Below are 22,068 nucleotides of genomic sequence, written 5' to 3'. Positions count from 1 at the left end.
CAACGTAATAGAAACATTACATACCGTCCACAAAGCATGACGCGTGGAATAAACAGAGGAGCGCCAGAGCGAGAAAGCTCGCAATGCCGCCGTCGCACGCGCCTCTCATCTTCCCTCAGCTTTTCGTCGTTGTTGTTGTCGTCGTCCACGGCCTCTCTCTCCTCTCGCGAAAAAAATGCTTTTCGCGAAAGCGGCCGTAGCTCAATGGCGACGACAGCAAACGGCGGCACGAGGATCCTGATCGACGTAGCCACGACGGTGTCTCGAGGCCCGGAATATCATTTTCTTGTCGACGTGGGGTCTAAAGACGAAGTTCCCCGTCGACGAAACACTTGTCACCGTTGATCGCTACTCGCTTTCATGCGAACACACACGCGTGTACGAACGGTACGCACAGTGGTTCTTCGTTACTCGATTCTCGTGTTGTTTTTCATTCGCGCTACACGTTCCGCTCTCATCTCGCACTCAACGAGCTCCGGGCTTTTATTTTTTATTTCTCACCGTGCCAACGATCCGCACTCGCGCTCTGCACACTCGCAACGAACGACCGGGAAGGGTTACTTTTTTTTTCGCCTCGTACGTTCACGTTACACGAAAAACACCGTTGCCCTTCGTTGTCTACGCCGCGCAAGGCGAGCCGCCATTTTCCTACTGTACTGATAGGCCCGGCCTATTATCCCTGTTGGCCGACAAAAAGAGAGGTTTCGCGCAACAAGGAAAAAAGTAACAGCCGACCGAACGATTCACTGACACTTCGATGAATGGTGCGATCTCGAGCGAATCACGCGACGCCAACACTTCGACATCGTTCGATTCTTCGATACAACTTGCACGCTCTACTGTCACGCGGAACACTTGCCGAATTTTCACGGCGAACGCAGAGCGACACGCACTGCTGCTACTGCTGCCGCTACTGCCGTCACCGTCGCTGCTGCTGCTGCTGCCTCTGCTTTTGCAGCCAGTAGTTCGCTCGGCGGCGCCATCGCTCTTCTGCGACAGGACCGTACGTACACGCAACAGTATCTTCGCGGTAAATTGAACTTATTAACGGATTACGTGTACGTCCATTTTAAACCCTCCAAATATTTCGACTTCAAATTTTTATACATTCGTTAAGTTTAGGATGACAGGAATATTTGGTGTAAATTTAAACAAAAAATTTCGGGAAATGATGAAGTGACATTGACAGGATACTCGGGTACGTCCAACGGAGATTTACTTCGGTTGAGAATGAATGTGGGGGAAGCATTTTATCATTGGCCTTTAATTTTCGGAGTTCAAACATGTAACCTAAAATGTAACTAAACGCGTAACCTTACGTGTAACTTGAAAATTTATTTTAATTTTTTTAATTTGAATATTCATACATATTTTTTGAATTTCTAAATTTCGGGAATTTTGGAAAAAAATTGGTGTGCAAATTAAAAAATTTGAAAGCTTGGTAAAAATTCGGAAATTTGTGAATTAAAGAATTTCTAAATTTGTAAGCTCGTTAAATTGAAAGTTTATGAATTTGAACATTTTTTAATTTAAGATATGAAGTACCTTTTTTTTTAAGTTCATTGTTTTCAATTTTTAGACATTTTTTTTTAACTAATTACTTATACAAAAAAAATTGGATTACGCTTATGAAAAATATAGATTTATCATCCCGCCAAATTTGATTAAAATCATGTAGAAATTAATTGAATTAAATTACAATTAGCTGTTAATTAATAATTAGATATTGATTTTTGCGTTGGGCCCTGTAAGTTTTATGTACGGCTTTGGTCATTGTATCCGCAAGCTTGAACATTCAATTTTATGACAAGTCATTAACCAGAATAATACCGTAACGTGTCGACTAGGAAAGAGAAATTAAGTAATTGTACTCTCATACTCCAATTATAATTAGTTTTTTAATTTAGGCAAAGTTAAAAATAAATTATGGTAACGAATTGTTTCCTTTGACTTGTATTAATGCTAAAGAACAAAATACTGAAATAGTTGTCTAAAAGTACTACACGTGTAAATACAATTGTGGGATAATGAACAGATTTGATATACAATGGTTCCTTCAAGAATTTTTTTTTTATCAACGTTTATTTATAAATTTTTCTGTATATGTAACCAGGAAAATAAAAGTATTGTTGCATAAAATGAATTGCATGAAATCATCCTTTATATCATTGTAATTACATACAATGAAAATTATTTTGTAGATCATTATTATGAAAGATATAATTCATTAACCTTTAAAGATTGTTCTTATTAAATGGCATGTCTTGCATGACATGTGCATGCAATATATCAAATATAACATTAACATTATTGCTATACCGTTATTTGTTCCTAATGTTAATACTGTAAATAAAAATATATGTTGGAAATTAAAATATTTTCTATCAAATCATTATACTTTCAAAGCATTTCTTATATTTTAAACGACAGTGAAAGCATTAGGAACAAATCATCTAGACTTAATATTTATACTAAATTGAAAATTGTAAGAAATTTTGTCGAAAATGCAATAAAAATAGTCGGAATAAAAAACTAAATTATAAGAATGAATCGCATAGGAATACTTATCAGTTTCTTTTAACAAATACAAATGGCTATATGCAAGTACATTTTGCAGGAATGTACCGTATTAATAATATTCATAAAATGTTCTGTGCATCTATAGTATTGCACATAAACGAAAAAACTCATGACGTTTCGTTACAGTTTTTTCTTTTAATATAATCTCATAAATGCCACAAACGATAAATACAACTTAAAAATATATCTCTAATAAAAACGAAATTATGGAAATAATACTTGTGTCTACTATATATCAAGTTATGTAAAAAAGTTATACAAACATTTCATACAATGTTATTCATTATTGCAAAACTTGATAACTGACATGTGTCACACACACACACGCATATCCTCAAACAGACGTATATCTTCCAACATTTATATTTTAAATTTCGTAAAGAAAATTTATTTATGTTGCTTCTAAAACCTATTAGATCTATAACTTGTATTTCAGTAAAATTCAAACATGTATTACTAAAATACATTTTCGTCAAGAGAATTTAAAACAAAAGTCCTAAATTCCAAATTGTAAAAATATAAAAAGAAATGAACATTTAAAATGCTTCTAGCATTCAGAAATATTTATCAGTTTAAATAATTCAAAATTATGACGGTATTCTGTACAATCTTATTTATATTTGCGTTTGGCTTCCCCATGCTCTCGAGAGTATGGTCCTAGTAATTCTTTTACCAATAGTTTGAACAATGAAACCAATTTTCTGTAACCTGTCATGATCTAAAATTTTTCGTCCATCGAAAATATATGCTGGTTTCATCATACTGAGATAAATTTTTTCGTAATCCAACTCCTGAAAAACCACAAGAAGCAATCACGAAAATGTTTCTAAAACATGTGTATTGTGCTTACAGTTAATACTTACAATAAACTCGTCCCATTCAGTACATACAACAATAGCATGCGTGCCTTTTATGGCACTGTAAGCGTCTTTATAAATACTGATCCTCTTTTTCACGTGTTGAGGATTATTCGTTACACTAGGATCCGTTAAGTCCTCAATAATTTGATTCTCTTCAACCTATGAAAATAAACCATTTTTAACTCCACACATTGAAAAATTCAAGTTTTGTATTTGGGGAGAAACTTGGAAATTTCTAAAAGTACTTTGGAGTTTCTGTCAAGTGTAAAGGTTCCATTTATATGGCCCACTCCCAGTAACGGATTTATACACATGCGACAGGGGCGGTCGAGACCTGTCCAACAGGGGTTCTCACACGACAATATATTTTTATCGTGTAATAAACTTAATTTAATACCCAGTAGCAGTATATAATTTGTACTCATATATTTGCGACTATAATCGAATATGAACATTTCTCATTTAATTATTCGATTTACTTTATTAGGGCCTTAAAAAATTGTAAGTGGTTCAGGTCTCTTAAAAGCTAAATTTGTCAGAACACATTTTTTGCTTTTATATTCAGAGCTACATAACGATTTGGTTGTACATACGTAGAATAATTTTATCAAAAAGAAATTACCTTAGGATCGTAAATGTGAAGCATGGCACCCTCGTCCAGCAAGGTCTTAGCAACATGAATGGCTGGTGACTCACGCGTGTCGCCGGTATTTTTCTTGAAGGCGAAGCCCAGCATAGAAATCTTCTTGTCCGTAACGGTATTGAACAATGATTCTATTACTTTCGCGGAGAACCTTGATTTCTGGTATTCGTTCATGTCTATGACCTGTTGCCAATAGGCGGCCACTTCAGGTAAATTCAGGCATTCGCAGATATATACTAAATTAAGGATGTCCTTTTGAAAGCAAGAACCGCCGAACCCGACGGATGCGTGAAGGAACTTTGATCCTATTCGTGAGTCAAGGCCAACTGCTCGAGCTACCTCGGACACGTCTGCACCGGTGGCTTCGCACACCGCTGACAGAGAATTTATGCTCGATATACGCTGTGCCAGAAAGGCATTGGCGGCCTGAAATCACAATTAATTCGTACAATATTGCGTAACTATTTCGTATGGACCCGAACGATCAACAAATATTGATTCGATGCTAACTTTTTAAGTCAAACAAGGCGCCGTTACAAAACATACTTAAAATGCTAAACCTTCCTAGCAATCAAAGATTTCGCAAACGTTTGCTTTTCAATAGCGACAAGGTTCCATTGGCGTAACCAGGGAGGGCCCTACCCTCAAAATGAGAACAAGTCTACTGTAAACTTATAACTCCTAAATTTCTAAATGTTGATCTAAAATTTGAAATATATCTGGAAAACCTTGTACACTCCAGGAAATCGTAGTTATTCCAATGTAAATACAGTTATGCTTTTTCCAACTTGCAACATATTGTTACAATCGCCCTTTAGCAAATATTAGATAACATAGATAACTTCTCACCAGCTTCGATAGTTCTGAACTCCAAGTGTTGGTAGTTAAAATTTTTTTCCTCGGAATCCAATGCTCGTAAACTTTGCATAATTCTTCTATAGCAGCATGTCCTTCAGGCGAGTCCTCGCCACCGATTAACACGCGCTCCGCGCCCACCAAATCCTTGATTGCTGTACCCTCAGCTAAGAATTCTGGATTAGAGAGGATCTGAAAGGATAAAGCTCTTCCTATTACGCCGCATCGCATTGCGCATATAATAGCATGCAACGTACATATTTAACGACATAAAAATGATATAAAAATACCGGTTAGAGAAAGAAAAAGGTCGCGGACAATCGCAGTGAATGAAGCAAAAGGACGTCTTGTGCATTAACTCGACAGGTATTAAAAGCAGGTAGCTTCCAACTAGCCTTTCCTTCGGATTATAATCAACGAGCAAAACATGGTTTATAGGCTATTCAGTTCAATTTTAATAATAATTGATTTGGAAATTTTCGTTTGAAAAATTTTACAATATAGGTTTTTAAAAAAGTTTTGAATAATTTATGAAATACTTGTATCGAGAAATATGTTTAAATAAACGACGTAGAATATTAATGTATAAACATTATTATAAAATAATAAAGTTTTGTTTAATAATAAAGATATATAAGAATTTTTTAATTTCCAAACTTGACCTTCCAAATGTCTATAACAAATCCAGGTGTTATGCGTCTCACTTGCGGCAACGGCGTACAATTTAACAAAAAATATTCAATGAAACGATACAAATGTTTGCGTAATTCCATCCAACGTTACCTGATACGATACTCCCGGTTTATGATTGGCACGCAAAATGTTCATAATACTCTCGGCCGCTCTTACTGGCACCGTGCTCTTCTCCACAACGATTTTGTCCCCGGTCGCAATTTCCGCGATCATCCGAGCCGCGCTTTCGACGTACTTCAAATCTGCCGCTCTTCCTTTGCCGTTACCGAACGTTTTCGTCGGCGTGTTCACAGAGATAAATATCAGGTCCGCTTCCTGGATCGCTGTCTCGATATCAGTGGAGAAGTATAAATTTCGGCCACGACACTTTCGAACCACGTCATCCAGACCGGGCTCGTAAATCGGCAACTTCTCCGAATTCCATTGTGCAATCCTCTCTTTACTTTTGTCGACCACGGTCACCTGAATCTCGGGACACATCAGGGCTATAATGCTGCAAGTTGGACCGCCCACGTATCCGGCCCCGATACCGCAAATCTTTCTAATTGTCATCTCGAACGATTCAGATTGCACCTGGTAAACGATTATATTAGTCGAATAGCGTACACGAAATTGATTTATGAACGTGTTCGTCACACGTTACGAACGCGCGAGATTTCTGCGAAAAGATATAACGCTAATTCTTAAGATAAAATAAATACAGTGGAGCCTCGTTTGTGGAATGTAAACGGAACTTGTATTTGATTACCAAAAGCCTGCTGCGAGCAGTGCTCATAAATTCCGATTTCTAAATTTAAAAATGATCATATCTGTGAAATTTAAAAATTAAAAAAATTGTGGTTGCGTGAACCGTATACTACAATGATAGGCGGCGCCACTGGCGTATAGAATATTCTTTGAGTGCAAAGGAAAATTCAACGGGCCATATAAGTGGGAACCATATAGCGAGACCTTCACTCTTGTCCAAATACTACATCGTCGCTAATTTTTTCGCCTCTTTGGAACTCTAAATCAAAACTATACAGAGATAGTGTTAATATATGTACAAACAATTAGAATTTGCAGATAAATTTAATACCTGTTTTGTTTTAATTTTAAGTTAGAATAATAACGTTAATTGTTTCGTTGCGATGATCATATGTTTCATTGATAGTTAAATTAAATTACTGCCGCGCCGTTCGATAGTATTTCATATTCGTGTGAACAGTAGAATTAATTTGCACGTCTGAAGTGCTGTTTCTACAAATTAAGTAACCCTCGATCGTTCGTTCAAACGAGGCATTGCTAACGATCGCAGTTTAGCATTACTTCCACTAAAGAAATTTATTATCAATTGTAATTCAATGTAAATTTAACCGATTATACATTAAAGAACATGTATATATCAACTTTTTGTGAGTAATCATTAACGAAATGCTGTGCAACGGCTTCAACGGAAAAACCGAGTAATGATTACTTTATCAGTTGTAATTTTAAAAAGAGGAGTAAAGTAATAAATATTATTTGTTATTTTAATTTAAAATTATTCAGTAAAGAGTGTTTAATTGTGTATTGTTACCTGTAGTCACTGTTCCTAAAACGCCCCTAATAGAAAATGTGATACTTCTGAAAATTCACGGAAGGACGGAAGGAAATGTCACGATAAGTTAGGGATCACTAACCACCCAAGTCGCGTACTGTCACGAGCACACTAATAAACGATAGTTTTTAGAATACCAAACATCACCGTTCATCACAGAAACGTAGACGGATCGTCGACACGTTACAAAGCCTAAGACAGCTCACATGCTACGCGTCCCTCATCGGACAATAGTCTAAACTGGAACCGCGTAGGTCGCACGCGCGGCCCCTGCTGTAGCTGCTTCACGTCACATGTTGGATCTGCGCATGCACACTGCAGAGATTGCATCTTGGTGCATTTTCAAATTGACGAAATATTTTTCAAATAAATTCTTCAACAATGTACTTTGTTCTTATTCACAATTCCTCATTCTTCATTTCTTTTTAAAACTGCAACAATTTCTTACAACAGTAAAATAAGTTTGAATTATATTAAAAATTCATTAAGTAAATATCTGTTCTTCATTGCTAATATTATTTTACGATACAATTTCTTAATAATATAATTGCAGTATATGTGTTATTTGTACAAAAACGATAGTTTTATCCTTAATTTTACAAGAATAATTAGATTTATGTACCTCTGTAACCTCAAGAAATTTCTAATTTCTACGAAGTACTTCCGTATGTATATCTAAAAGAACGTAGAAATGCAAACTGTTTTTAGTATTGCTAATTGTTTTTAGTATTTACTATAAAATAATTTAATTTTATAAATGAATTTTCATTAAATTTTCCAGTACAGTAATAAAATCAATCGAGTTTCTTATCTAGAAATAAGTACATCATGGAATTATTTGTCAAGTGGCGCTGATATCGCTTGTGGTGGCGCTAGTGCATGAATCTTCCTTTACGTTCTCGGCGGTCGTACTTCGCGTCGTGTTGACCGAAGTACAATTTTATATCCATTGTGATATAAATAATCAGTTAGATTTTTCGTTAAAACAATGGTTCAAAAGAAGGTAAATGCACTGTATTATTGAATGAAAATAATATTTCATGTATTAATAGCTTGCTACTGCTAATGATATTGGTTAGAATTCGGCATGTTTTGAACGTGTTTAGACATTATAAATATGTTTCATTTGTATATATATACGGTTATTGTATTTAAACCTGTAACATGGCGTTTACTAAACACGTGTTAATAAATGCTATTTTATATAAATTTAGCCGAAGAAGAAGGTAGGGAAGAAGGTGGCAGCTGCACCACTTGCAGTGAAGAAGGTTGAGCCGAAAAAACAAACTAATCCTCTGTTTGAAAAACGTCCCCGCAATTTTGGTATTGGTGAGTAAACGGGAATTGATAAAGTATATAGTTTATTTCATAGTAGATTTTTATAGTATTAACGATAGATAAATTTGACATTTAGGCCAAGATATTCAACCGGCACGAGACCTTAGTCGTTTCGTAAAATGGCCCAAATACATTCGCATTCAACGACAGAGGGCCGTATTACAAAAAAGATTGAAAGTACCACCACCAATTAATCAGTTTACCCAAGCATTGGATAAACAAACAGGTAAATTTATCTTCATCTATAAGACATAATTTGAAACAACAGTTCAATAATGAAACTAATCCTTTTTTTTGTTACAGCAACACAATTATTCAAAATGTTGGAAAAATACAGGCCTGAATCAGCAGTCATGAAAAAGATGAGGTTGAAAGCAAGAGCTGAACAAAAGGTTGCAAAGAAAGAGGATACCCCAACGAAGAAGCCTAATGTGCTGCGTAGTGGAACCAACACAGTAACTACGCTTGTTGAACAAAGAAAGGCTCAGCTTGTAGTAATTGCACATGATGTTGACCCAATAGAAGTAAATATTTGTTTTATTTTTCTTTTAATCGTAATACTTATAGTTAGTTTATTTATTACAATGATGTTTGAATTTCTTCACCTGACAATAAATTTGATTTGAATTGATACAATCAAATTTATTTAAAGGATGACATATGACTCTGAGGAAAGCAATCAATTATTATAGGATGTTCATTTTTAGGTTTGTGTTACTATAATGGTATGCTCTGTTTGTATTACAGATTGTACTCTTCCTACCTGCTCTCTGTCGTAAAATGGGTGTACCTTACTGCATTGTAAAAAGTAAAGCGCGTTTAGGTCGTCTTGTTAGGCGTAAAACGTGCACAGCAGTAGCTTTGACTCAGGTACGAACGACTAACATTTTTTTATATTTTTATGAAACATTATTAGTATGATGAATATTTGAGCCAATCCAATGATATTGTTCGTGATATAAAAACCAAATTTATACCTGATACATTTTCAGTGATGCTACTTTATCTACTGATATTTAGCTGTTTTGTGAAAGGGTTTTTTTTTTTCGTTTGTTTTACAGGTGGACTCCGGTGACAGAGCTAACTTCTCGAAACTCGTTGAAGCTATTAAGACCAACTTCAATGACAGATATGACGAAATTAGACGTCATTGGGGTGGTGGTCTCCTAGGTAGCAAATCTGCTGCTAGAATAGCTAAGTTAGAAAAAGCTAAAGCGAAGGAACTTGCGCAAAAGCAGGGTTAACATCATCCTGTTACTTTGGTATTGTTTACACTGTACAACAATAAAGTATAAAATCCAAGATTTTAGTTGTTTATCACTTCATAGATAATGGAAATGGTAACAAGTTTAACTGTACAAAAATGATTTTTACCATATTGTGATGAAGTAAAAAGGGTATATAATTTTAATTTTTTAAATTTATATGCATATAACTATTATTTAATTTAGATATGTACATTATAATGTAATGATTTACTATGAAATATGTTTATATTCTTTTTTTTATCAGTTTTTCTAATCTTTTTATTCGTCCAGCCTCGTGTTCCGGGGTATCTTGAGTGACATGACTCCTATTATCTTGAGAAATATCAGTATTTTCCGGTTGTTTGAATTGTTCTAGTAGTAGAACTTGTTCTGTCTTCTTTAAACCCTACAGACAATTAATAATTTTAATATAAGCGATGAAAATTTTAAGTAGATGTTCGTCTAAACAAGTTTAATTTTACCTTCATGTCTAAAATTTTTTGAAATTCCGGTGCTTGTAGGTCTGGTAAACGCATTCTGCATTGTTTTACGAAATCTTTTGGAGATTCAATTGGTGACATTACAATTTTAAGAATCATTTCGGCAGTTGCCATTCCTTTCACTACTACCTGATTATGATAAAAATATATAAATTTAATAGAGAAAGGCATGTCAATACAGTATCGCGTAAATAATGATAATACAAATACCTTCGTATAAGTTGCTGGTGCTTTTCTCTGAATTTGATATCCTGTTGATGGAAGGTCTAACAGAGCAGTCTTCAACATGTGTACATCTAATAATAACTGTTCAGCACCCACTGTATTTAAGGGTTTGCATTTGTACAACTGTTGTACCAATTTTACTATAAAAGAACTATAAATAAATTTTTCATTAATTTTTCAGAACAATATTAAAAAGCGAAAAATAAATAAAAAATTAGAATACCTTGCAAATTTTACACAGAGTTGCGTGAAGTACTTCCTGCACGAAAATAATCGATCTCTGATAGTAGGTATTGTTTGTCGTAGATGTGCCACAATAGTGTTTACATAGTTACTTTGATCTCCAACAACTTCTATATTACTCCATTGAACTTTCGTCATTGCAGTTAGTGCTGAATCACATGCTGATTCGAGATCTTGAACGAGCAGTTGTATACAATTCGATATAACGCTGAAAAAAATAACCCGGTTAAAATTAAATTATTACATATTTAATAGAAAAAACCAACTACATACTTGTGAAAAATATCTTGTTCCTGAGATAAATTAATTTTTTCGGCATAACATTTGTCCGTTCTTTCTCGAAGTTTTTCTTCCAACTGCTGCGTAGTTTCCAAACAATATTCAGCTGTTGTTAATACGCTAAAATATATTTTTATATAATTTATTTTCTTTAAACTATTATGCTAAAAAAGAGACTTAATGAGCAAACCTTTACCAGCATATACGTGATTGTTCTTCTTTGCTAAATTTAGTATTTTCACCCTCTTTCAAAAAGCTTTGAAAATTCTGTATGAAACCTGACGTAGAAAGATCTCGAAAATCACGCGTTATGCTACTCATGCTTGTAGCAATTCCAGCACTTCCTCCGATTCTGTTACATTAAAAAATCAAGATATACAAAATGCAATTAACTGGTATTGAAAAAAGCTATGTTTTACTTACTTTGGTAAATTATTTTGCAACACCTTAAGGGCGTATTCGCGCAGGTACTTTTGAAAGGTTTCAGCTAAATTCAACATGATTGAACCTGTACTAAGTTGCGTACATTGTAACATACATTTTTTGTAAAATACAAATAGATCTGCACAAGACGATAAAACACTACTAGGACCCTCGACACCTTCAAAATCTTTAGCACCAGGTGGTTGTGTCTTAGAATCCGACACAAATTTATCCATTAGATCTGCTAAATTGCGATCTAAACTTTCTATATAAATACTTAAATATGGTTCGAAACATCTTCCTATGAGATTTGCAAATGGCGATGTTTTTGGTTGTTCAGTTTGTGACTAAAATATGAAAGTCTTTTAACATGGAAATAGTATTTCCATGTACATTGTTGAAATATACGTTACCTCCTCATTTTCTTCAAATGGATTGCCTGGAACTTTGTTATCAACCGTCTCTATATTAGCCGTATTCTTTTTATTTACTGTTTCTGTATTTTCCAATGTAATACCGCTAAATCGTTTTGCTAGCAATGATTCAAAGTTACTAGTTCTTTGAATCGCGTACAGTAATAATTTAACATCTATTTCTGAACGCCTTTTATGCATTAATTTTGTAAGATCTTCTCGCGTAACGTGACAAAATTGTACGGCAATTCGTTCCGATATTTCCCAATCCTGTGGGAAAATTGTCGCAAATTTTGATTCAAAGTCAATTAAATGCTTCTTTATCCATGCATAGCGTCGATCTATCTTGTCTAGCCACGCAAAATCTTGATTTTCTTCAAACAAATGTGCATATTCTTGTAACTGAATACCAACAAACCAGGTGAGCAGATCCTTCCTTATAAAAGAAATAAGTCATCAAAAGAGTGTCGTTATTACTAAATTATAGTAAATATACTTACTTAACTTTAGGATCTAATACAGATAATACTAGACATCCCTCTGTAAGCTGGTTGAAGTACTTTGGATTTTGTCCAGAAAATGCTTGTTTAAAATCAGCTGTTATCTGTTGAGCTAATTCAACGTGTATCTGATGCACCTTCAAATAAATATTTCAATGTTACATTGAGTAGTACAGTTCAGATAGTACAAATTAAGTATTACATACTTCATCAGACAATTGTTTCACTTGTGGTATGTCCATGTAGCTATTAAAATGTTGCATCACTTCCATCACTGCTTGTAATGGTAAAACAATTTCACCATATTGTTTCTTTTGAGTTAATACTCTGAAAAAATAATAAAATGATATGATGTGTATGTAACTTGCATCGGATCATACGTTTGATAATGGAAATTGAGATACATTACTTTAAAGTATCCACACCTTCCACAAGCATATGTAAATGGTTTAAAGCTGTGATAGAGGCAGTAAGATTTCTCTTAGCAAAATCTAGTTGCTTGATATCTCTTGTTATTTCTTTAACTACTTCCTCAGACTGTTCGGCTTTATCCTTGATGTCTTTAATATGCACAAACAATTGTTTTATTACTTTCTGTGCATCTTCTAATGCTGCCCTCCCATCTTGGCCAACATTTGTTTGTCCACGTACTACTGAACGAATCTCTTTGTCTATAGTACGTATCTTTAATTCCATGTTATTTACTACATCATCTATATTAGACAATGATTGTTCCGTTGGGAATAACGAATTTATATAATCTACTACATTGAAGTTTGGTTGGTCCAATGGATCCGTACTGGGTAAAACCTAACAATTAAACAAGTTCATATAGATACCATTAGTATTAAAATACTGCAGAGGAGGATATAAATAAGGTTCGACTCAGAAAAGATAGATCCTTCACAATGCACCATACAATTATATTTAAACTACATTAGTGATAATGTGATTTGATTTTAGGAACAAATTATATACAAAACTTAATTATACAATAATATAATAGTTAAGACAATATAAACCACTTGTTAAGGATAAGTGACAGCTGTAAATAGTTTGACAGTTTTATTGTGAACTTAACCTGTTCGATCACATTCTGTACATTAGGCGGAAAAGTATAAACGGTTGAATTTATTTCTTCTAAATCATCTTCCTCGTGCGCTTCCATTTTTGCTTTTCCTTCAAATTCTTCGACCGTACAACTCATGCGTATTTCATTCATATAAATGCATTCGTGTCAGCACATGACAGGACACGTAGAATGTTTACATGAATACCTCGAACTTACTATATATGAAAAGAATCATTCTTTTACTATACTTGTTGCTTGTAGGGAACAATTATACATTGCGTGTTTCAACAATGCAATACATAAGTACTTATTTTTATAACAAGGACTAATAACATAAAGGTGTGTTCATACTAAACGAGCAAAGGGGAAGAACAAGAGCAAGAGCATTTGTTCGTGCTCGTTTAGGGTAAAGAACCATCGAGCTCATGTTCGTCAATGGTTCAGACACATTACTGTCAGTGATGAATAAATGTTTAGGGAATGTTAAAATGTTTGGAACAGTGAGCTTAATCGTATTAAATCAAAATAGAACGAATTTAATCCAATTAAAATATGTTGAGTCGAATTGTATCGAAGCGACTTAGATTGAATCAAATCATATCGAATCATAACATCTCAAATTGATTCGCATTGTGATGAATTGCTCCGACTTGAATTTTATCGAATTAAATCAATACTAGTTTGAATCACACTGATTTGATTACACCAAATTGACTCGTGTCAATTTGAATTACGTCGAATTGAATCACATTGTTCAATGGTTAAGAGCATTCGTTTACATTCGCTTGTTCACGTTTGAGCTTTAATGCAGTACGAGCACTCGCTAGCGTAGTGTAAACGCACCCTAACAGACCCTAGTACATGCATAAGTACACGATGTCACGTTATATTTCAATTATTCTTATCAACTAATAAATAATACAAAAATCACCCTTTTATTTTACCATTCCCAAGTGTTAAAGAACGAGAGAAATTAAAATTTGTTTAAATATATCTCTTGAACGGTAAGGGTAGTAAATTAAAATTAATCGCTGTTTCTTATTTTGAGTATGTTAATTCGTTATTGGAGAGAATACATAGTTAACAATTTAGTTACAAATTATTTGACAAGCGGAAAAACAGCGAGTCTCCGTTCTATGTTCTATATTCTATGGGAGTTGGTCGAACGATCGAAAAGCTTGGTCAGTTGTAGCGCCGACTCGGCTCGAAGTTGTGTAGTTTAAAGGCACGTCACTGTACAAACTAGAAGCACGTTTTTTTTCCTATTAAGTAACGTAGAGACAGTAATATTCGGAAAAAATAACTCTTGCGACAATGCCGCGTCAACCAGCACATTGGAGAAAATTCGTATTCGTCTATATTTTCCACTTATTTTCATGTAAGTTATACGCAATCGTAAACACCCACCCGGCCAGTTCATTCTGTTTTCCGTCAGTGAAAATAATTATTATTCTATCACAGTTTTAAGTGTCATACCATTTAATACGCAAAGGAAATCACACGCAAGTTTGCTTCGTCGATTTTTCTGTAATTTACGTCCAAAAACGTGTGACAATCTGCATACTGAACAGTTTGAATGAAGGCTTGCGTAAGGGCTAGCGTTTCATTGAGTACGAGGGTAAACAAACGCTTTAGTGATACATGTAACAGTGAAATTTATGCAAATTGTTTTTTCTTAATTCAGTCACGAAGCTATACCGTCGCAATAAGCAGCTTTATCGGAAGTAATTTTCATAAACACATATAATCTTTCGTACGAAGTCTTGCATCAGACATTTAATTGATTCAAGCGAATCAGTGATTAATTGCGTGTTTACGCGGTTTTTTTAAATGCCTCGTATTTGCAGTTAAATATTTTTGGTTAAGTGCACTTCAAATTAATGTACTATATTTATAAATGAGCCATAGCTGACATTTGCCTGCTTTAATGTTATATACGAAATATTTAAAGAATATTGACAAAAAGCATTCGATACAATTTTATCTTGGCATTTCAATCCATCGCAGTAAATCATATAATTTATTCTGCACAGCTTATTACAAAATAAATTTTACATTATAAATAGCTTTTTTACTTCATCAAAAATTTACGATATTTGTTTTATTTATACAAATTAATTGCAAATTAAATTCTTTCGCAAAAATAATATATGCACGATCAGAAATAATATTTTTAAAAAAAATATACTGATCGAATTGAGTAACCTCCTCCTTTTTCGAAGTCGGTTAAAAGTGGCTCATAATGGATGAATTTTAAATCGACTGGTGTTAAAGAATAATCTGCGAACAAAGAGAAAACAAATTTTTATTTGTACTTCGTCTTTTCTCCCCGCTTTGTTCGCTAATTTTGAAAGGGGCTTTAGTTCCTCGTTCGTTTGAAAACGTTTTAACGCGAGTGAAAAAGCGTTTAAATCTGAAGTGATACGGCGGTTCAGAAATGGAACGATTTCGTTTCTACAATTCCGTTGTCCTCGAATATGGTGCTTTTGGAACGTCTTGAACGGTTGGAACACCGTGCGCCCGTGTTGGTAACACGCGCTTTCCAGTGATCGATACAGTAACACCTCCCAGCAACAGGGTACTGCCACAAGTAGTTATAGTCAACCGAAACCTCTCCATTCTTCCGTACGGTTTTATTACATCGAACGTATTTTTGAATGTGTTACCGCGACCTTCCTCACATTTTCCGTCCAAGAAATCGTACGAGATCCTATCTGCCGTATATTCAGCCAATAATCGAGTTAACGCTGAAAGTTAGCAGGAAATTGACGATCCTTCTAGTCGACCTAGATATCGATGAACATCGCGAGCGAGCTAATAGACATTTTCTTATCGAGCCTCGAATCGTGTTCGATTATCATGTTATTAATAAATTCCCTTTACGATTTCGCCCAAAAAATTTCCTTTACAATTATATTATTTTTTGTAAGCACCTTTTTTGTTGTAATTCCTCCTGCTTAATTAGCGTAACTCGTAATTAACAGCTATCATTGTAATCATTTTGAGAATATAATACAATATTAATAGATATTAACAGTAATGGAATATTTCTTTATCGAAGGATAAGAAGTCTGAAGTTCGAAATTTAAGTCTAACAATTTTTTAACTAAAAAATTTTGCATGTCTCTTTCTAAATTTTTATATTCGAGATTTTCTGATTCCCTAAATTTTCAAATCAGTAAATTTATTAATTTGAAAGTGTCAATATTTCTAAATATATTATTTGTAGCAAATTAATTTTCTGAACCACCGAATTTCTCGAGGACTTAAATTATCACGGACTTCAAACAGCTTATCATGATTTTACACACCGCACTTCATTGCCCGCCGAGGCTTTGCTACCCACACACAAAAATGGTCCAGTTAACATTAAATGTCAGTAATCTCAAGCCTGAGCTTACTTCAAACACGGCGATTTTTTCAATTCAAAAAGACCGTGAAAACGAAGAACCTCGACAAAGAACCGAAAAAGGAATTAAAAATTCGAATCCTTCTATGCGAGGGTAGAAATAATGTATTACGTAATAAAATTAGTTCTATGCGAGAGCTGGAACGTTTGTTTCATTTCGTGCGTAAATTAATTAATGATTTTATTGTTAATGAAGTTGCACGAGGGAGTTTCGCTGTTGAATCGTAACGAGGCAAGTTTCGAGCGGCAGATCTCGCTGTTTCAGCGTAGCACGAATGTTTGAACGTTATTTTTAACGTGCCGCGATGAGACATCTGAGATTTGCTAAATTAATTATTGTCTTTCCCGTGCGACGCTATTATCGTCGAAACCAGGCCGTGGTTTTATATACGCGTGTGTTTGTGTCCATTTTAAGTGGTCTAGGTACGGATTTCACGTAACGCGCACATTTTCCGGCGGTATGCTTTGATTTATTCCTCGCGAGCGGGTTTCCCTTTGAATAGCATTTTACATGCTCGCGTTTAGCGTTTTCTCGGATATGAAAATTCACGGAGACTCATCAACTATGGCCAGAACGATGTTTCTGCGCAACGCGAATATGCATTCTGTATTAATTAATTTGTGAATGAGAATAAAATGATGCGTTGATGTTCCTATTGAAATGCACGGTGAACTCGATCCTGAATAATTGCATTGTACGACACGCAAATTTTCTATCCTTTGCATTACTCTATATTGTTACGTCGTTATTCGAAATTGTAGAATTGTTTGTCGAGATTATCTGATATTACAGAGAGTTGTTCTTGGAAATTAACACTAGGAATTTAATTTAATAATTCGGAAATTAAGGAAATTGAAATGTTACATCAGGAAATTTAATCTGAGATTTCCTGAATAAGTCTGACACTATTATGTGTTAATTTTAGAGATTGTTCCAAACTTCGTTCATTTAAAGTAGAATATTAATGTTTTTAATAGTCAAAGTTAAAGTTAATGTTTTGAAATATTATAAATATATCAGTCAGTCAATCGTGTAAAATCTGATACAATAACATACGTATACTCTCGAAAATAATTTTCTAATATTAATACAAAATAACAAACTGCCAGTTACAGCAGACATCGATCGATTTCGGAGTACATAAATTGTGACACACTTTAATGGCACAAAATTGACGCAAAATAGAATTTACAGTGGAGCTCAAAATTTAATCGAAATAACTACATAAACATTTTATCAATAATTTCACCGTGCCAACGAATAAATAAGTAGTGATTGCACATCCGCTGATAGGTTATATTAAGCTGCAAATTGGTCGATTCATTGTTCGCTCCAATTGAAGTACCATTATTTTGACATGGAAAGTATCGATTAAACGCTTATGTTGTCATTTTTGTGAAACTGTACGCTTTTAATTGATATAAGTATCATTTGACACCACTTTTGTGTCATCAAATTACGTTGGATTCTCTGTGTTACAGAATTGGGCATTTTTACTGCTCTGTGTAATTTAATATTTAAAATAAAATGTAGAGATTAATGTTTAAAATAAAATATAGAGTTTAATATTTAAAATAAAATATAAAGTTTAATGTCTAAAATAAAATATAGAGTTTAATATTTAAATTAAAATATAGAGTTTAATATTTAAAATAAAATATAGAGTTTAATATTTAAAATAAAATATAAAGTTTATCGTCTAAAATAATACAAGACTTGCATTAAATAAATTTGATATATTTGATAAGTATTCTAAATATATTTATAAATTAAAATAAGATATTAAATATAGATGATGTATTATAATATTGTTTCGTTTGTTACATAAATATTTGTTCCTTTGTTTAAACAATTCTTTGGGTATTTATGTGTATGTGATTTATGATTAGTTCATAATGGCCTATTTCTGCGAATAAACAGGCAAAAAGTAAACATTATCGATGATTTTCAGATGCAACTTCCACGGTGCATGTACAACTGATAGCACCGCGCTACGTAACCTACGGGAGCACAGCGGTTCTGCATTGCAATCATAGTGTCCCAGATGCTTCCTTGCATAAAGTCGAGTTCATGAAGGATGACAAGACGATATTACGATACATAAAGGATAGGAAACCACCGTTCCTTGACTTGTGGGTAGACGGTGCAAATATGGAGGTGAGTTTCATGCAATTAACCTGCACCATAACGCGCTGCGTTTCAATTATCCCGGCATTAAGCAATTGTTCAGTCACATTTATCCTTCTGATTACCTCGTACAAACGATAAATTTATCACCCAAATTGATATTAATCGGTTAATATTAATTTAATGCGTTTATTATAACAGCATTTATTAGGTTGCGTATTGTTTTTGATAAATTTAAATATTGTAATATGTTTCGTATTAAACGGTGCTTGATTAATTGTCGATCATTTGATGGGATTATCACATTATTAAATTACGAGATTTATTGAGGTGTAGAGAGGGAATCTAGGCAGGGACTAGGGAGTATCTAGGGAGAATCTAGGGGGAATTTAGGGAGTCAGGAGAATCTAGAAAGAAGGTTACATCGAGTTTAAGGAGATTTCAAATTTTGGAATTTGGGGAGCTGAAAATACAGAAGTGGAAAATTTTCTAATTTTTAAATTGTAAAATTTAGGAAATTAGTTAATTGGAAAATTGGGAAAGTGGGCAATTGGGAAATTGAGAAATTGGGAAATGGGAAAATTGGGAATGTGGAAAATTGGGAAATTGGAAACTGAGGAATTTGGTTTTAGAAAAATTGGAAATTTAGAGATTTGGTCTTAGGAAAATTGGAAATCTAGGTATTTGGTCCCTTGGAAAATTGCAAACTAGGAAATTTATAAATATGGAAATATAGAAATTTTAGATCTTCCAACTTTCGAATTGACAAACTGTCAAACTTAGGAACTCAGAAGTTCTATAATTTAGAAATGTAGGAACTCAGAAGTTCAATAATTTTCAAATGTAGAAATTTTAAAAGTTCAATAATTCAAAAGTTCAAGAATTAAAAAATTTCTAAATTTAAAAAACTTTTCAGAATTTACTAATCTCATAATTTGAAAATGTCAAGTTCATCTTAAATTCATTTTTAAATGAATTTCATAGTAACCAGTGTAATCAAACGTTACATCGTTAAAAATATTTTTCTATCTCTTGCTATTTTCCCCACACAATACATTGTGTACACAAACTGTTTGTAAAGTCTTTAATAAAATACGAGATATTTCACGGTATCAATATCACAGATGTTCTATATAATTGCAAGCGTATACTTATTAATAACTTTACCTGAACAAGCCTCTAATGATACTTCCACACGAATATTGTGCCATGAAAAAGTAATTCATCGGTCTAATGCATTTAACGATTCCGCGATGCTTTGATAAATGATCGCGTGTTAGGGCTGCACGCTGGTTCCGCGTATATCTGTGTTTCCTATTGTTCGAAAACTTTTTGTAATATATTTTATAACGTATATATGTATTAGAACGGATAGACTGGAAATTTATTTCTATTGTTATAGCTGCGTGGCCAGCCAATTTATTTGTATTTTTTCAACGAAAACAATTGGAGTACGAAAAATGGTGTACGATCGATTAAACCTAAATCATGTTAGTTAAGAACAAATCTTTGGGGAACGTATAAAAATCTGTAGATTAACAAATATTAATTCAAAAGGGTGTATGAACTTTTTTGTACGGATTTTGATTATAAAATTCTTTGAGAGAAGAATTGTGTTAGAGAGGAAAGAAGAATTTTATTTGGTGCATTTTTGTATTTTATTTAAATTTTTAACAAGTTGAATATTACTACTTCATTTTACTCTGTTACTATTTTACTATTTCAGTACTTTACTACTTTGCAACCTTGCTACTTTACTACTTTCATACTCTAATACTTTAATACTTTAATGCTTTGCTACTTTACTACTTTGCTACCTCACTTTACTATTTTTTTCACTAGTTTGCTATTTTATCATTCTAAAAATTATTTTACTCCATTATTCTTTTGGTCTATCATTTTATTACTCTACCAATTTTATCATTTCTCCATTTTGCGATCTCAACTATTTTAGTATTTTACAGTCTTATTACATTATACCATTATTCAAGAATTTATAAATTGGGGTTCTAAAAATTTTCAAGCTTTCCATCTTCAATTTCGAAGACATTCGCACTTGTCCTACCAAAGAATCCTAAATTGCACTCAAATGAGTTTCATAAATTAGATTATCTTTGCCCAGGATTATTACATCGGCTTCGAAAACAGTTCACTGGCCTCTAAATCGAACGACACGAAAATTGCAGGTTAGCTCTTTGGGAGATCGATCTGTTTGAGTAATACCAGTTGATTAATCATTTAATTTGCAGTCGCTTTGCTTTTGATGGGCTGTCGCGACAACGGAAGAGCGGTAAATTCAGTTCGCGATAAAGTTTCGTTTAAATGATATATGCGTCCGGCTGTAAAGATGCATTTATCAGGTCATGCGATAAGTTTCCGTGTACGAAGAAATCAAAGTTTACCGTGTAACCCTGTTATTCAATTATCATTTTCAGCGAAAGAAATTTTACCCGTTATTAGAAGCGACCGCAAATTCTTCGGGCTAAAGATGCTTGTTGCATACAAAAATAATTAGTTCGAGTAGCTATTTCTTTGATTGCGACGGCGATGAAAGAAACACATCGCGTTTCCTTTTCTCTTTTTTTCATTTCTCGTGAACTTTTAAACGCACCGACTGCCTTGCAATTTTACATTCCCGTGTTTGAATGCCTCTAATATGATGGCTCTTAGAGAGTTGTTTGGATACAGGCCGCAAAAGGAAAAAATTTCATTTCGCGGACTAATGTCGTAATAAAGTAATGAAAGCTTTAGGCTGAAAAGAACTCGCGTTCTTCCAACGTGTAATTACACACGGATAAAAAACATTTTGGCAGATGCCACGGAGCTTGAACAAGGAATTAGCTGGTTCCTTGTTTGTTCTAATTTCGTTATTAGTTCCGCTGTTTTCTCTCATCCTGTACGTTCGGTTCTTTTTGTCTGATTAAAATCGTTCAATTCTACTTGCCTGATAAAAGTTTCGAAGTTTCCCTATCGCACCTAACCGACGAGACACAGTATCATTCTACTGCTTTGGCCAACCTCTGTATTATCCGGAAATTCTCATTTTCTTTTATTTCTTGTATTCCAGGACTGCAGTGAAAG

At 33.8% G+C, this 22,068-nt stretch overlaps 5 protein-coding genes across 14 annotated transcripts in view; 2 read left to right on the top strand and 3 right to left on the bottom strand.

The window, feature by feature from the left end:
• Nucleotides 1-1,350, bottom strand: part of babo (TGF-beta receptor type-1 babo) — a 65,246-nt gene extending 63,896 nt beyond the window's left edge. The window contains exon 1 of one of the 5 annotated variants that reach the window (XM_003701707.3): nucleotides 25-1,350. In XM_003701707.3, coding sequence (XP_003701755.1) covers nucleotides 25-109 — 85 coding nt within the window. In that variant the 5' untranslated portion in view covers nucleotides 110-1,350. The remainder of the gene's footprint in view (nucleotides 1-24) is intronic. The other 4 variants (XM_076531546.1, XM_012281653.2, XM_012281654.2 and 1 more) reach the window with 4 other exon arrangements.
• A 789-nt stretch (nucleotides 1,351-2,139) lies between these two features.
• On the bottom strand, nucleotides 2,140-7,485 carry sgl (UDP-glucose 6-dehydrogenase sgl). Its single transcript, XM_012281651.2, has 6 exons — nucleotides 7,190-7,485; nucleotides 5,722-6,204; nucleotides 4,933-5,130; nucleotides 4,063-4,509; nucleotides 3,444-3,599; nucleotides 2,140-3,371 (listed from the first exon to the last, which is right to left on the bottom strand). The coding sequence occupies exons 2-6, from the start codon at nucleotides 6,181-6,183 to the stop codon at nucleotides 3,195-3,197; spliced, it is 1,440 nt and encodes a 479-aa protein (XP_012137041.1). The 5' UTR covers nucleotides 6,184-6,204; nucleotides 7,190-7,485; the 3' UTR covers nucleotides 2,140-3,194.
• Nucleotides 7,486-8,076: 591 nt separating this feature from the next.
• On the top strand, nucleotides 8,077-9,850 carry RpL7A (ribosomal protein L7A). Its single transcript, XM_003701696.3, has 6 exons — nucleotides 8,077-8,213; nucleotides 8,425-8,539; nucleotides 8,625-8,774; nucleotides 8,852-9,072; nucleotides 9,296-9,418; nucleotides 9,610-9,850. The coding sequence occupies exons 1-6, from the start codon at nucleotides 8,199-8,201 to the stop codon at nucleotides 9,790-9,792; spliced, it is 807 nt and encodes a 268-aa protein (XP_003701744.1). The 5' UTR covers nucleotides 8,077-8,198; the 3' UTR covers nucleotides 9,793-9,850.
• Vps53 (vacuolar protein sorting 53) lies at nucleotides 8,624-13,748 on the bottom strand. 2 transcript variants are annotated; one of them, XM_003701725.3, is made up of 12 exons: nucleotides 13,460-13,748; nucleotides 12,788-13,188; nucleotides 12,585-12,705; nucleotides 12,379-12,515; nucleotides 11,879-12,314; nucleotides 11,466-11,812; nucleotides 11,239-11,394; nucleotides 11,037-11,162; nucleotides 10,744-10,971; nucleotides 10,506-10,671; nucleotides 10,278-10,424; nucleotides 8,624-10,201 (listed from the first exon to the last, which is right to left on the bottom strand). In XM_003701725.3, the coding sequence occupies exons 1-12, from the start codon at nucleotides 13,598-13,600 to the stop codon at nucleotides 10,040-10,042; spliced, it is 2,568 nt and encodes an 855-aa protein (XP_003701773.2). In that variant the 5' UTR covers nucleotides 13,601-13,748; the 3' UTR covers nucleotides 8,624-10,039. The 2 variants fall into 2 exon arrangements, with proteins under 2 accessions (XP_003701773.2, XP_012137037.1); XM_012281647.2 differs by having other exon boundaries at nucleotides 10,278-10,671.
• A 704-nt stretch (nucleotides 13,749-14,452) lies between these two features.
• Nucleotides 14,453-22,068, top strand: part of LOC100879109 (uncharacterized) — a 44,314-nt gene continuing 36,698 nt past the window's right edge. For all 5 annotated transcript variants that reach the window (XR_013038152.1, XR_001095367.2, XM_012281650.2 and 2 more), the window contains exons 1-2: nucleotides 14,453-14,828; nucleotides 18,812-19,017. Coding sequence is in view for 3 of the 5 variants with exons in the window: in XM_012281650.2 (XP_012137040.1) it covers nucleotides 14,765-14,828; nucleotides 18,812-19,017 (270 nt within the window). In the remaining 2 variants the exon portion in view is untranslated. The remainder of the gene's footprint in view (nucleotides 14,829-18,811; nucleotides 19,018-22,068) is intronic.

The sequence above is a fragment of the Megachile rotundata genome, chromosome 5, assembly GCF_050947335.1.
Source record: "Megachile rotundata isolate GNS110a chromosome 5, iyMegRotu1, whole genome shotgun sequence".
NCBI classification, from domain to species: Eukaryota; Metazoa; Arthropoda; class Insecta; order Hymenoptera; family Megachilidae; genus Megachile; species Megachile rotundata.
This window is presented reverse-complemented; position numbering and strand designations above follow the sequence as displayed.

Bases quoted from the DNA above. Each gene is read 5' to 3' on its own strand.
- RpL7A (XM_003701696.3), top strand. The intron at 8,540-8,624 runs GTGAGTAAACGG...TTTGACATTTAG, and splicing joins TCCCCGCAATTTTGGTATTG to GCCAAGATATTCAACCGGCA. The intron at 9,419-9,609 runs GTACGAACGACT...TTTGTTTTACAG, and splicing joins CAGCAGTAGCTTTGACTCAG to GTGGACTCCGGTGACAGAGC.
- Vps53 (XM_012281647.2), bottom strand. From the start codon at position 13,600: ATGAATGAAATACGCATGAGTTGTACGGTCGAAGAATTTGAAGGAAAA. The intron at 12,315-12,378 runs GTAAGTATATTT...TTCTTTTATAAG, and splicing joins GTATTAGATCCTAAAGTTAA to GAAGGATCTGCTCACCTGGT. The intron at 10,972-11,036 runs GTATGTAGTTGG...TATTTTTTTCAG, and splicing joins GAACAAGATATTTTTCACAA to CGTTATATCGAATTGTATAC.
- sgl (XM_012281651.2), bottom strand. From the start codon at position 6,183: ATGACAATTAGAAAGATTTGCGGTATCGGGGCCGGATACGTGGGCGGT. The intron at 5,131-5,721 runs GTAACGTTGGAT...TTATCCTTTCAG, and splicing joins AACCGGGAGTATCGTATCAG to ATCCTCTCTAATCCAGAATT. The intron at 4,510-4,932 runs GTGAGAAGTTAT...TTGTGATTTCAG, and splicing joins GTTCAGAACTATCGAAGCTG to GCCGCCAATGCCTTTCTGGC.